The sequence below is a fragment of the Microcaecilia unicolor genome, chromosome 8, assembly GCF_901765095.1.
Source record: "Microcaecilia unicolor chromosome 8, aMicUni1.1, whole genome shotgun sequence".
In the NCBI taxonomy this organism is placed as follows: Eukaryota; Metazoa; Chordata; class Amphibia; order Gymnophiona; family Siphonopidae; genus Microcaecilia; species Microcaecilia unicolor.
Window position 1 is genome coordinate 28,174,169 of NC_044038.1, and position 12,968 is coordinate 28,187,136.

At 46.7% G+C, this 12,968-nt stretch overlaps 1 protein-coding gene across 1 annotated transcript in view; it reads left to right on the forward strand.

Moving 5' to 3' along the window:
* DNAH3 (dynein axonemal heavy chain 3) overlaps positions 1-12,968 on the forward strand; it is a 232,988-nt gene that overhangs the window by 65,264 nt on the left and 154,756 nt on the right. The window contains exons 14-16 of the mRNA XM_030212342.1: positions 4,399-4,583; positions 5,231-5,354; positions 7,548-7,701. Coding sequence (XP_030068202.1) covers positions 4,399-4,583; positions 5,231-5,354; positions 7,548-7,701 — 463 coding nt within the window. The remainder of the gene's footprint in view (positions 1-4,398; positions 4,584-5,230; positions 5,355-7,547; positions 7,702-12,968) is intronic.

Below are 12,968 nucleotides of genomic sequence, written 5' to 3' on the forward strand. Positions count from 1 at the left end.
TGCCTGACTATGGTGCAGCGGGCTTCCCCCTCGGATCATTCCTTGAGGGCTGATTGGCCGGCCCTGGAATCGGGCCTAGCCTATTTGGCAGACTTGCTGTATGATGTCTTGAGAGCCTCAGCTAAAGGCATGGCTCAGACAGTCTCTGCGCGGCGGTGGCTTTGGCTGACACATTGGTCTGCTGACCACGCCTCTAAATCCCGCCTGGCTAGATTGCCTTTTAAAGGCAAGCTGCTCTTTGGGGTCGAGCTGGACAAAATCGTGACCGATCTCGGCACGTCTAAGGGCAAGAAGTTACCAGAGGTCAGGGCTCGGGCTAGTACTCGTTCCGGTACCTCCAGAGGACGGTTTCAGGAAGCCCGTCGGTACCGCCCGGGCAGGTCGGGCTCCTCTGCCCCCTCTTCCTTCAAGAGGACTTTCTCCCCCAAGCAGCATTCCTTTCGCAGAGACCGCCGTCCCGGAGGTGCTCCCTCCGGTCCTCCCCCAGGGTCTCGTACCCAATGACGGGGCCTTGGTCCACGCCCCAGTGCAGATTGGAGGACGCCTGTCCTCGTTTCTGGGCGAGTGGACCACAATAACTTCAGACGCTTGGGTGCTGGAAGTCATCAGAGACGGCTACAAGCTAGAGTTCTGCCGACCCTTAAGAGACGGGTTTGTACTCTCTCCCTGCAAGTCTCTGGTCAAAGCTGTGGCAGTGCAGCAGAGCCTGGACAACCTGATCCGCCTGGGTGCGGTCGTTCCGGTGCCAGAAAATCAGATTGGCAAGGGACGTTACTCCATTTACTTTGTGGTACCAAAGAAAGGAGGTTCTGTCCGGCCTATCCTCGACCTCAAAGGGGTCAATCGGGCCTTGAAAGTGCGGCACTTTCGCATGGAGACTCTCCGCTCTGTTATAGCGGCAGTGAAGGCAGGAGAGTTCTTGGCTTCCTTGGACATCAAGGAAGCGTACCTGCATATTCCCATCTGGCCTCCTCATCAACGCTTCCTGCGTTTTGCAGTCCTGGGACGACACTTCCAGTTCAGAGCCCTCCCTTTTGGGTTGGCTACTGCTCCGCGGACCTTTTCCAAAGTAATGGTGGTCATCGCGGCCTTCCTGCGAAAGGAAGGAGTCCAAGTCCATCCTTATCTGGACGACTGGTTGATCCGAGCCCCCTCTTATGCAGAGTGCGGCAAAGCTGTGAACCGGGTGGTTGCTCTTTTGAGCTCCCTGGGGTGGATCATCAACTGGGAGAAGAGCCAGCTGCGCCCGACTCAGTCCCTGGAGTATCTGGGAGTTCGATTCGACACCCAAGTGGGCAGAGTGTTCCTGCCAGACAATCGGATTGTCAAACTTCAGGCTCAGGTGGACCAGTTCCTAGTAGCCTCTCCTCTTCGGGCTTGGGACTATGTGCAGCTGTTGGGCTCTATGACGGCCACGATGGAAGTAGTGCCCTGGGCCAGGGCTCATATGAGACCACTACAACACTCTCTGTTGCAGCGCTGGACTCCGTTGTCGGAGGATTATGCTGTGCGCCTTCCCTTGGACCCAGCAGTGCGCAAGGCGCTGAGCTGGTGGCTGCAGACAGACAAGTTGTCTGCAGGAATGCCTCTGGTGACCCCAGAGTGGATTGTCGTCACGACGGACGCCTCTTTGACGGGCTGGGGAGCCCACTGCTTGGGAAGGACAGCGCAGGGGCTCTGGTCTCCTGCAGAGGCAAAGTGGTCTATCAACCTCCTGGAACTCAGAGCCATTCGGTTGGCGCTTTTGGAGTTCATCCCGGTACTGGCGTTGAAGCCAGTACGGGTCCTGTCGGACAATGCCACTGCTGTGGCCTATGTCAACCGCCAGGGAGGTACCAAGAGCGCCCCTCTAGCCAAGGAGGCCATGAAGCTATGCCAGTGGGCGGAAGCGAACCTGGAACAGCTGTCAGCGGCCCACATTGCAGGAGTCATGAATGTCAAGGTGGACTTTCTCAGTCGCCATACCTTGGAGCCCGGAGAGTGGCAGCTATCTGCTCAGGCGTTCTTGGACATCACGAAGCGCTGGGGCCAGCCGAGCCTAGATCTGATGGCGTCATCGGCCAATTGCCAAGTGCCGCGCTTTTTCAGCAGAGGACGGGACCCTCGATCCCTGGGAGTAGATGCTCTTCTCCAACAGTGGCCGACACAAGAGCTTCTCTATGTGTTCCCGCCCTGGCCCATGTTGGGCAGGGTGCTAGACCGGGTGGCAAAGCATCCGGGCCGGATAATCCTGGTGGGTCCGGACTGGCCCAGACGTCCCTGGTGTGCGGACTTGATCAGGCTCTCAGTCGACGATCCTCTGCGACTGCCTGTGGAGCAGGGCCTGTTACATCAGGGCCCCGTGGTGATGGAGGATCCCTCCCCCTTTGGTCTTACGGCCTGGCTATTGAGCGGCAGCGTCTGAGAAAGAAGGGCTTCTCAGAGAAGGTCATCGCCACTATGCTGAGAGCGAGGAAGCGCTCTACTTCTACTGCTTACGCCAGGGTTTGGCGTACCTTTGCAGCGTGGTGTGAAGCAGGCTCACTTTCTCCCTTCACTGCCCCAATTTCTTCAGTGTTGGCGTTCCTGCAAGACGGTCTGGAGAAAGGCCTGTCGCTCAGTTCCCTTAAAGTCCAGGTAGCGGCTCTGACTTGCTTCAGAGGCCGCCTGAAGGGTGTTTCCCTGGCTTCACAGACAGATGTGGTGCGCTTTCTCAAAGGAGTTAATCACCTGCGCCCTCCTCTGCACTCTGTGGTGCCTGCGTGGAATCTCAACCTGGTGCTAAGAGCGTTGCAGAAGCCGCCTTTTGAACCCTTGTCGAGGGCATCTCTGAAAGACCTGACATTGAAAGCAGTCTTTTTGGTGGCTATCACTTCAGCCAGAAGAGTTTCCGAGCTCCAGGCACTCTCATGTCGAGAGCCTTTTCTGCAGTTCACTGAGGCAGGAGTGACTATTCGCACAGTGCCTTCCTTCCTGCCCAAGATTGTTTCTCGCTTCCATGTGAATCAGCAGCTCTGTCTCCCTTCCTTTCGTAGGGAGGACTACCCAGAGGAATACTCTGCTCTCATATATCTGGATGTGAGACGTGTCATCATCAGATACTTGGAAGTGACCAATGATTTCCGGAAATCGGATCATCTGTTTGTCCTGTTTGCAGGTCCTCGTAAGGGTCTGCAGGCTGCTAAGCCTACAGTGGCAAGATGGGTCAAGGAAGCCATTGCAGCGGCTTATGTGGCCGCGGGGAAGGTGCCGCCTATCCAGCTGAAGGCTCACTCCACAAGAGCTCAGGCGGCCTCGATGGCAGAGGCCGGGGCCGTCTCCTTGGAAGAGATATGCAAGGCGGCAACTTGGGCTTCGGCCCATACATTCTCCAAGCATTACCGCTTGACTGTGGCTGCTCGGGCGGAGGCCCGGTTTGGAGCTTCAGTGTTGCGGTCAGGGATTTCTATGTCCCGCCCTGGGTGAGTACTGCTTCGGTACATCCCACCAGTCTATGGATTGATCAGCTTGATGATATGGAAGGTAAAATTATGTATCATACCTGATAATTTTCTTTCCATTAATCATAGCTGATCAATCCATAGTCCCTCCCAGATATCTGTACTGTTTATATTCTGGTTGCATTTCAGATTCAAGTTTAGTCTTCAGTTCCTGTTCAGGAAGACTTCGTGTTCAAGTTATTTTTTCACTTGGATTCTTCAAGAGTTGAGACGAGTTTGTGTTACAGTGAGCTGCTGCATTCCTCTCCCCTCCGTTTTACGGGGCTAGATTGAGATTTAAATTCTGCCGGCACTCCCTCCCGCTTCGTGCGGCTGTAGGGCAGCTTTGTACCCCTCCCGCTTCGGCGGTGTTAGGGTCAGTCAGCTCCTCCCGCGGTTGCGGTTGCAGGATAAGCCAGATCCCCCCGCATCGGCGGGTGTGGTGTCCCTCCCCCGCTCCGCGGGGATGAGCTGGACGGATTCCCCTCCCCCACTTGTGTGGGGATGAGCTGGGTTAATTCCCCTCCCCCGTTTCGGCGGTGGTGAGCTGGGCAGAGTGTCCCTTTGTGGGTGTAATTCTCTAAGTGCTGAGTCCTGCAGATGGAGCTTTGATATCGACATACTGAGGAGTTTCCGGCAGCACATGACCACATATAGGGAGGCAAAAGGATTGCTCTCTATCTCCACCTGCTGGTAGATGGACACAACCCACCAGTCTATGGATTGATCAGCTATGATTAATGGAAAGAAAATTATCAGGTATGATACATAATTTTACCTTTCATTGCCTTACTATTAAAGAAGCCTTCCCTATTCCCTCTTTCAAATTCAGTGCATGCCTTTAAGTTCTGCCAGATCTCTCCTGATTTGTTTACTGTGTTGATTAAACAACTAACTCAAATGTATTCTTTTTGGTCTTTTTTTTTTTAATATATTATAGCATTTGCAGTCAATATAATAATATTGTAGACAAAGCTGGTGAAGATCCTGCAAACACTGAAGAATTGGTTGCTCTTATTGACTATCTGAAGAAATGTAGAGATGTCATTACGTATAAGCTGCTGGATGACATTGCTGAAGCAACCAATAGATTGAAATTTCTACTAAGCTATGCTAGCCTTCCTTGTAAGTTAAAAAGTATTAAACATAGAAATAGTTCCATGGATGAAAACATTATAATTTGGATTTTTATAATATATTACATTCAGGGGTGTGCTGGTAAAATTTTAACAACGAGCTCTTTCTCCGGGCATAGCCGGCCCTGAAATTTGGGGGGGGGGGGGGGGGGAATACATGGCTCTCTCTCCCCTCCCTTATGCAGGCACGCTAGGCATACCTTTGCTGAGCCCCACCAGCCAAAAAATGGACTGCCACAATTCTTTGCTGCTTGTTTCTGGCTCTGAGCAGCATGATAGAACCTTCATGCGCTTGCATGAAAAGTCCCAGCCTGATGCTCAGAGTCAGAAACAAGGAGCAGCAGCAGTCTATTTACTTGGCTGGTGGGGCCAGCATCACTGCCAGCAAAGTAAAAGAGAATTCAGGAGGGGGCCCAAGCCCTCATTTTGGGAGTCAGTTGTTAAAGTAGCCATGGGGAGGCCTACTTTAACAACCGGCTCCCAAAATTCTTAAAAACTTAACAATCGGCTCTCACGAGCCCGTGAGAGCCCGCTCCAGCACACCACTGATTACATGTAACATTATTTCTGCTAGGAAATCTTCAGTATGAGCTTAGATATTACCTTGGATGTAGCTTGTTCTTGTTACTGTTCTAGATGAAGATATACAGTTGAATAGTATTGTCTTCCAATGGCCTGAGCAAATTCAGATGGTCCTTGACGTCCACATAGCTCGCCTGTCAAACAAGAAAGATCATGCAGAGGAAAAACTGAGAAGAAGGTACATCTTTATTATTAGAAGTTCTCCAGGGTTGGGAAACAAAACATTCTTAGGATGAAGTAAAACAGTAGTTGAGGAGTATAATATGCAGGCTTTTGGTAAGGTTTACTGAGAACTGCTTGGTGCTTTTATCATGCTGAAGAACAAGATGCATCAGGAAAGTGAAATGGGACTATTTACTAATCCCCCTGTTTACTAAGCTGCGCAGCAATGCCGACACAGCTCTTCAAAGTGAATGGGTTGTGTCAGCATTACTGCCCTGGTAGCTGCTAGTGCAGCTTAATAAACAGAGGGATAAATATGTTTTTTATTCTTGTTATAGCTTGAAAAAGGATGCGAGTTGCATTTCCACAGTCAAAGATAAATGAGAACAGGAATTGAACAAAGAGTAACTGATACAAAATACTTGAACCCCCTAAGATTTAACAGTGTAATCTGGTGGCAGTCGTATAGATTGCAGTTTTATAGGCTTATGGTTATTTATCTTAACAATGCAATTGAATTTTCTTATTACAATTTCCTCCAAACTTTCTTGATTCTATTTTGTCTCTGTAGATTCACTCTAACAAATTTTATTGGTTATATGTGCTTGGATTTGCTGTCTTTCTAAAATTGTGTTATTGTATTTTGCTGTGTGCTGGTTATCAATTTTGTTTGGATGTAGCTCAGAGGAAGCACTCGCTGCTGTGTTATTATTCAGGTCTTGTACCCAAAAAATGTGGTCTTAAATCACTCTATACTAGAGGACTCTAAATATATAAATATCTTCAAAAAAGGAGAGTACCTCTTATCATTAAATAATACAATTTTTTAAAGGACCATCAGAAGGTAGATAGAGTCCAATAAGTTGTATCTAGACTCTAACAGTCACACCTATTATCGTCATCAGTTTTTTATATAAAAATGTTTTCAGTGTCTTCCGCTAAGGGCCCTGTTTACTAAGCAGCGTTTTAGGAGCATTAACTTTTTTAACACACATTAACCATTAACGCACCTTAGTAAACAGGGCCCTACGTATATTTCTTCAAATTGTACAGTTTTACTTCATTTCACTTAAGAAGTTTCTTCTTCAATCCAGATTTCTCGTGCTATCTTCACAAAAGCCCACTTCACTAATCATAATGACCCCATCCGACATAATGCTACATTTCGCTAGTCCAGCTGCATCAGGGATTCCGAGTCTATAGAAAAATAAAGAAGTTAGCAAACCACCTCTTAATTCAAAGTCCATATTTTCTAACACAAACTTACTAAATTACGTATTTATTATTATTAATATTTGTATAGCGCTACCAGACGCATGCAGTGCTGAACATCCAACATAGAGAGAGACAGTCCCTGCTCAAAAGAGCTTACACTTATTTCTTCCAGCATAGCATTCTTATCTTGCCCTTGCTCTGTTCAACAAAAATGGTGATGGTATTTTTTCAAGTCTATTAATTCTAACCACTTGATGATGTGTATCAATCAAATTATAGCCCACTGTACTAACTATTAGGCCACTCCTCAACTGTGAATGGAGATTTATTAACAGGATGGGAATTAATATACTGCCTTCTTGTGGTTATAATCAAAGTGGTTTACATATTATATACAGGCATTTATTTTGTACCTCTGGCAGTGGAGGGTTAAGTGACTTGCCCAAAGTCACAAGGAGCTACAGTGGGAATCAAACTCAGTTCCCCTGGTTCTCAGGCCACTGCACTAACCGTCAGGCTACCATGAATGTCTGTAATTCCTGAAACTGTCATAGAGCCCGGTGTGCCTTGCTAGTTTCCCATTCAGGGGAGGGAGGGGAGCAACAACCACTGGGGGATTAAGAAGGTGATTTGCCTTAATCCCTCCAGCGGAGAGCTGCTCATTCAGAGCACCTTTCTGTAACCTGGACGTGCAGACCTTAGATGTCCCTTTCCCTTATGAAATTGGAATTGGACATCCATACTTTGGCCCCTCCCTAGTCCTACTGAAAACACGCTCAGACCATACCCCCTTGCCATATGGGCATACTGTACTTTTAGACTCCATATCCTGGCTTTATAAAATCAGGATTTGGACATCCGTGCAATATGAATGTCTAAATGCCAGTTTTCAGAGGTCCAGAAACATGAGTAGAGCTTCTAAAGTAAGATCCGTAGTGTAAGAGTCCAAGTTGACTAATTACAAATTTTATTATGAATCTGAATATAATTTCAGGCGTTCCACGTTTGAGAAAGACCTTGAGGTCTATAGCAAAGAAGTGGAAAACCTAAGAAAATGTGATGTTGTTTCCATGGAGGAGATGAAAAGTAATGCTGAAAAAATTCAAGATCTTGAAGCAAATTTGAACCAGGCACTGACCACATTTGAGGTCTGTATTGTTGAATTTGCCTCTTTTAGTTTAAATTCCTAAGAGATCAATGATTCATGTGAAACAATTTATGAATTCAAAGCCCTGTTTGTTAAATTGTAGCAGGGGCGTAGCCAGACACCCAATTTTGGGTGGGCCTGGGCCCAAGATGGGTGGGCAGAAGAACCTCGCCCCATCCCACACGTGATTTCGTCTCTCCTTCTCTCGCCTGCATGCCATATGGTCTCTCAAACATCCCCCCTCTCCCATATACCTTTTAAATAGCAGAATTTCACCAGCAGCGAGCAGCAACTAATACACACTGCTCATGTTGGCCACACACCCTTCCCTCTGATGCAACTTCCTGTTTCTGCCTAGGCAGATATACATCAGAGAGAAGGCTGTGGGGCTGGTGTGAGCAGTATGTATGTCACTGCTCACTGCAGGCGAAGATCTGCGACTTACAAGGTATGCAGGAGGGACACTTGTTGGGAGTTTTCGGCTGGTGGAGCTCGGGGATCCCTGCCAGCCACATCATAGGTATGCTGCTACTGGGTGGGCCTGAACACAAAGTGGGTGGGCATGGGCCCACCCAAGCCCACCCTTGACTACGCCACTGAATTGTAGTTGGTAGATCAATAATAGCATTATCTCCATGCTTTACCTTATGATTTTACATTTAAATACTAGCCATCTAAGTGTCTCAAGGATGATAAAAAGAGGCATTTGATATGCCTACGTATTATTATGCTTTGATTCCAGGAATATATAAACTTAGGTATATGACTGTAGCCAAACATGAATCGAAAACTGGCAGCAACATACAGTAATAGAGAGAGATTAAGAAGCTATACGCCAGCTTAAAATCTGCAACTCTATTTGCTTATCCATAATAGTCTATAAACAGTCTATTAACGAACCATTTAAATACTAATATGAACTCCAGGATATACATGAATTAGATATTAATTAACACTGCTTCCAAGATTCGGCAGTCCCAAAGGGGTCACAAAGTCAGTGGATGGGATCACAGAAACAGGGCTACTACTACTTCTTTCTCTGGATCTCCAATCAAAGGTAGCCAGGTGGGATGGTGGTTTTCTGTTGAGCATCGACCGCCAAACTGGCTGAGATACCCCCTCCCTTTCCCTTGCTCATCTTTCTCATCATGGGCTGCCTGAAATCCCATCCTTGTCATGCATTGGAATTTTACCCATTGGTGATTGGCAGAATGAACCCTTCCCTGCACAGCCTGGGAGTATTTTTAAAACTCACCTGATCTTAAAGAATCAGCAGCCAGAAAATGCAGATGAATGAGTTTTACAAACACTGACATGTCTTAAAATTTGACGTAGGTCAAAATTGTTCCAGGTTGGTAACCTGGTTTTCCCTTACAGAATATCATCACTGTGGAGGAAGAGGATGGAATAAAATGGGGTAGGGAATGTGGAAGCTTTTTTAAAAATCAAATTTGTCAATCTTATTCTAGCTTGGGCTTGGCAGTAGCAGAGGCGGACTGACCATTCGGGCAACTGGGCAGTGCCCGAGGGCCCAGAGGCTCTAGGGGACCCAGAGGCTCTGCCTGGTTTCCTGTTGCCACACACTACAACCCTAACCCCGGTTCTACCTTGAAGGGCCATGGTGGTCTAGTGATCTGGGGAGGGGGGCAGGAAAGAACGCCACCACAGGAAGTCTTGGCTTCCATTTTGAAAACACAGCAGTGCCAGACAGAATAGTGGTAGTGGGCAGGAAAGAGTGGGGTTCTTTCCTGCCCCCCAAAGAAGCCACTAGACCACCAGGGCCCTTCAAGGTAGCACTGGGAAGGGCCCACTGAAGCTCGGGGGACTGTGGTGTATGGGAGAGGGTGGCAGCTATGGTGATAGGGGGGCGGCGGGCAGCAGCCAGGGGGCCCAGATTACCCTTAGTGCCCAGATCACTGTTGGTCTGCCCCTGGATAGTAGCAAACAGTGCTGTGCTTGGGAGCCAGTATGTATTCACATGCCATTACCTCCTACCATGCAGGCTTCCCATTAGACAGGAAACAAGGGATGGGTAGCCCACGCATTTTTGTTTTGTTTCTTCTTCTGTGTTGTTTGCAGCATTGTTTGATTAGTTTTCATTTTCATTTCAGAGGCAATCTCATTAACAGTGTGCCCTCTTTGCAAATAGCACAAACTCTTTCAGAAAGAGTGTGCAATCTTTTCTGATAGTGCACACATTCATGCACTAATGCACTCATTTGCAATGGTTCACACATGCACATACTATTTGCAGAGGGTCACTCTGTTCAGAAGAATGCACCCTCTTTGCAGACAGTGTGCAAAAGGAAAACATAAAGTGGTTGATATTTGAAGCAGTTTAAGCAGGCGGGAGAGGCTATCGATTGCGACAGCCTTTTTAAGGAAGCAGCCGCACCGGGCAGGGGCGAGTGGGCATCACTCCTGCCTGTTGCCCTACTAGGCCACCAGGAATTGGGCAGACAAGCCCACCACGATTCGGGGGGGGGGGGGGAGCTCAGTATTGTCTGAGGTTGTCTGTATTTTCAAGTGTTGAAGTCATATTGGATAAAGTTTGGGAAACATTGCTATAGTCTAACTGGCTAGTTAATCCAGTTGAATCAATGAGGTTACTTTAGTAAACATAGCCTGGTGGTTTAGCTCTCTTATCATAATAGGTGCTATCCTTCTATTCACTTGATCCACCGTGGTCAAAACCGATACTTTTGTGAGAGAATATCAGGCTTATTTTTGAAAGAGAAGGGCGTCCATCTTTCGACATAAATCGGGAGATGGGCGTCCTCCCAGGGTCGCCCAAATCGGCATAATTGAAAAAGCCGATTTTGGGTGTCCTCAACTGCTTTCCGTCACGGGGACAACCAAAGTTCACAGGGGTGTCTCGGAAGCATAGTGAACTGGGGTGTGCTTAACACATGGGCGTCCTCGGCCGATAATGGAAAAAAGAAGGGCGTCCCTGACGAACACTTGGCCAACTTTACTTGGTCCTTTTTTTTACGACCAAGCCACAAAAATGTGCCCTAAATAACCAGATGACCACCAGAGGGACTTGGGGATGACCTCCCCCTACACTCCCAGTGGTCACTAACCCCCTCCCACCCTAAAAAATAAAAAAATGTAATATTTTTCCAGCTTCTATGCCGGACTCAAATATCATACCCAGCTCAATGACAGCAGTATGCAGGTCCCTGGAGCAGTTTTAATGGGTACTGCAATGCACTTCAGCCAGGCGGACCCAGGCCCACCCCCCCCCCCCCCCCCTGTTAAACTTGTGGTGGTAAATGTGAGCCCTCCAAAACCCACCACAAATCCACTGTACCCACATCTAGGTGCCCCCCTTCATCCCTAAGGGCTAAGGTAATGGTGTACAGTTGTGGGGAGTGGGTTTTGGGGGGCTCAGCACACAAGGTAAGGGAGTTATGCACCTGGGAGCTTTATCTGAAGTCCACTGCAGTGCCCCCTAGGGTGCCCGGTTGGTGTCCTGGCATGTCAGGGGGACCAGTGCACTACGAATGCTGGCTCCTCCCATGACCAAATGGCTTGGATTTGATCGTTTCTGAGATGGGCATCCTTGGTTTCCATTATCGCCGAAAATCGGGGACGACCATCTCTAGGGACGACCATCTCTAAGGTCGACCTAAATGTTGAGATTTGGGCATCCCCGACCGTATTATTGAAACGAAAGATGTCTGCCCATCTTGTTTTGATAATACAGGTTTCCCTGCCCCTTTGCGGGGACGTCCTGCGAGGACGTCCTCAGGAAAACTTGGGCGCCCCATTCGATTATGCCCCTCCACATGTCACCACAACCAAAGAAAGCTCATCTATCTAAACATTTTTTCTTTTAATATATATGTGGAGCATCAGGAGGTGAATTAGTTTGGATTGTAAACTTCATCTACTATAAGCACCGTTTTCTTTTTATAAATATCTATCATTTATTTTAAAAGTAATGAAACTATTATCTTGATATATGAGATTTCTTCTTCTCAAGAACATAGAGAGTAAACTTCCGAAACAGTGTTATGCTTTGCCATCATTTGAATCATGGAAGAGATTCCTGTGAAAACAATGACTTGCTGTCAACATTTCTTGCTCTTAAAAGTTCTCTTAATTTAAATAGAGGTCCACAAAAAAAATTACAAATCTTAGTTTCCTTAGGGCATTCATGTATAGAACGTTACTCATAAAGTCTTCAAGATGGCAGCATTTTCTGATGACAGATTTATAACAATCAGCTGACATGTACTAACCAATGGCTTCACATGAGGGTCATCCAATCCAGGTCTTCATTTAACCCATTAGGCATAACTGTATGTAGCTTGAATATGCCCCAGTACAGATTGCTGTAAATAGCAAAAGCCTCTACTTCATGTGCTATATCATTTGTGTTATATGTTATAGGATATCCCTGCAATAAAGTCTATATTGGTAGAACTACTAGAGCTATAAACTATGCTTAAATGAGCACAAATCTAGTATTAAAACAGAAACAGTACAGCTCCCTTAGTATTGCACTGGCTTCAGTTTAAACATTCGATTACAGATATTAGCAAATTATTGATGTGGGAAGGAGGGAACTATAAAAGAGTATTGAACTATAAGGAACAACGGTGGATATTCGAGTTAGACACAGTTATGCCTAATGGGTTAAATGAAGAGCTGGATTTGATGACCTTCGTGTGAAGCCATTGGTTAGTACATGTCAGCTGATTGTTATAAATTGTAACGTTTTATACATGAGTGTCCTAAGGAAACTAAGGGCCCTGTTTACTAAGTCGCGTTATAGGCGCGTTAGTGTCTTTAACGCGTGTTAACCATGTACGCACGTTAACCATTTACGTGCCTACAATATTTATTTATTTGTTGCATTTGTATCCCACATTTTCCCACCTATTTGCAGGCTCAATGTGGCCTATAGGCGCCTGCACAGTTAACGCGTGTGCTAATTGTAGGTGTGTTAAAAACGCTAACGCGCCTTAGTGAACAGGGCCCGTAGATTTGTAAGTTTTTTGTGGACCTCTATTTAAATTACGTGAACTTTTAAGAGCAAGAAATGTTGACAGCAAGTCATTGTTTTCACAGGAATCTCTTCCATGATTCAAATGATGGCAAAGCATAACACTGTTTCGGAAGTTTACTCTCTATGTTCTTGAGAAGAAGAAATCTCATATATCAAGATAATAGTTTCATTACTTTTAAAATAAATGATAGATATTTATAAAAAGAAAAAGTCGTCGTTTTCACAGGAATCTCTTTCTTGACACAGCTGAT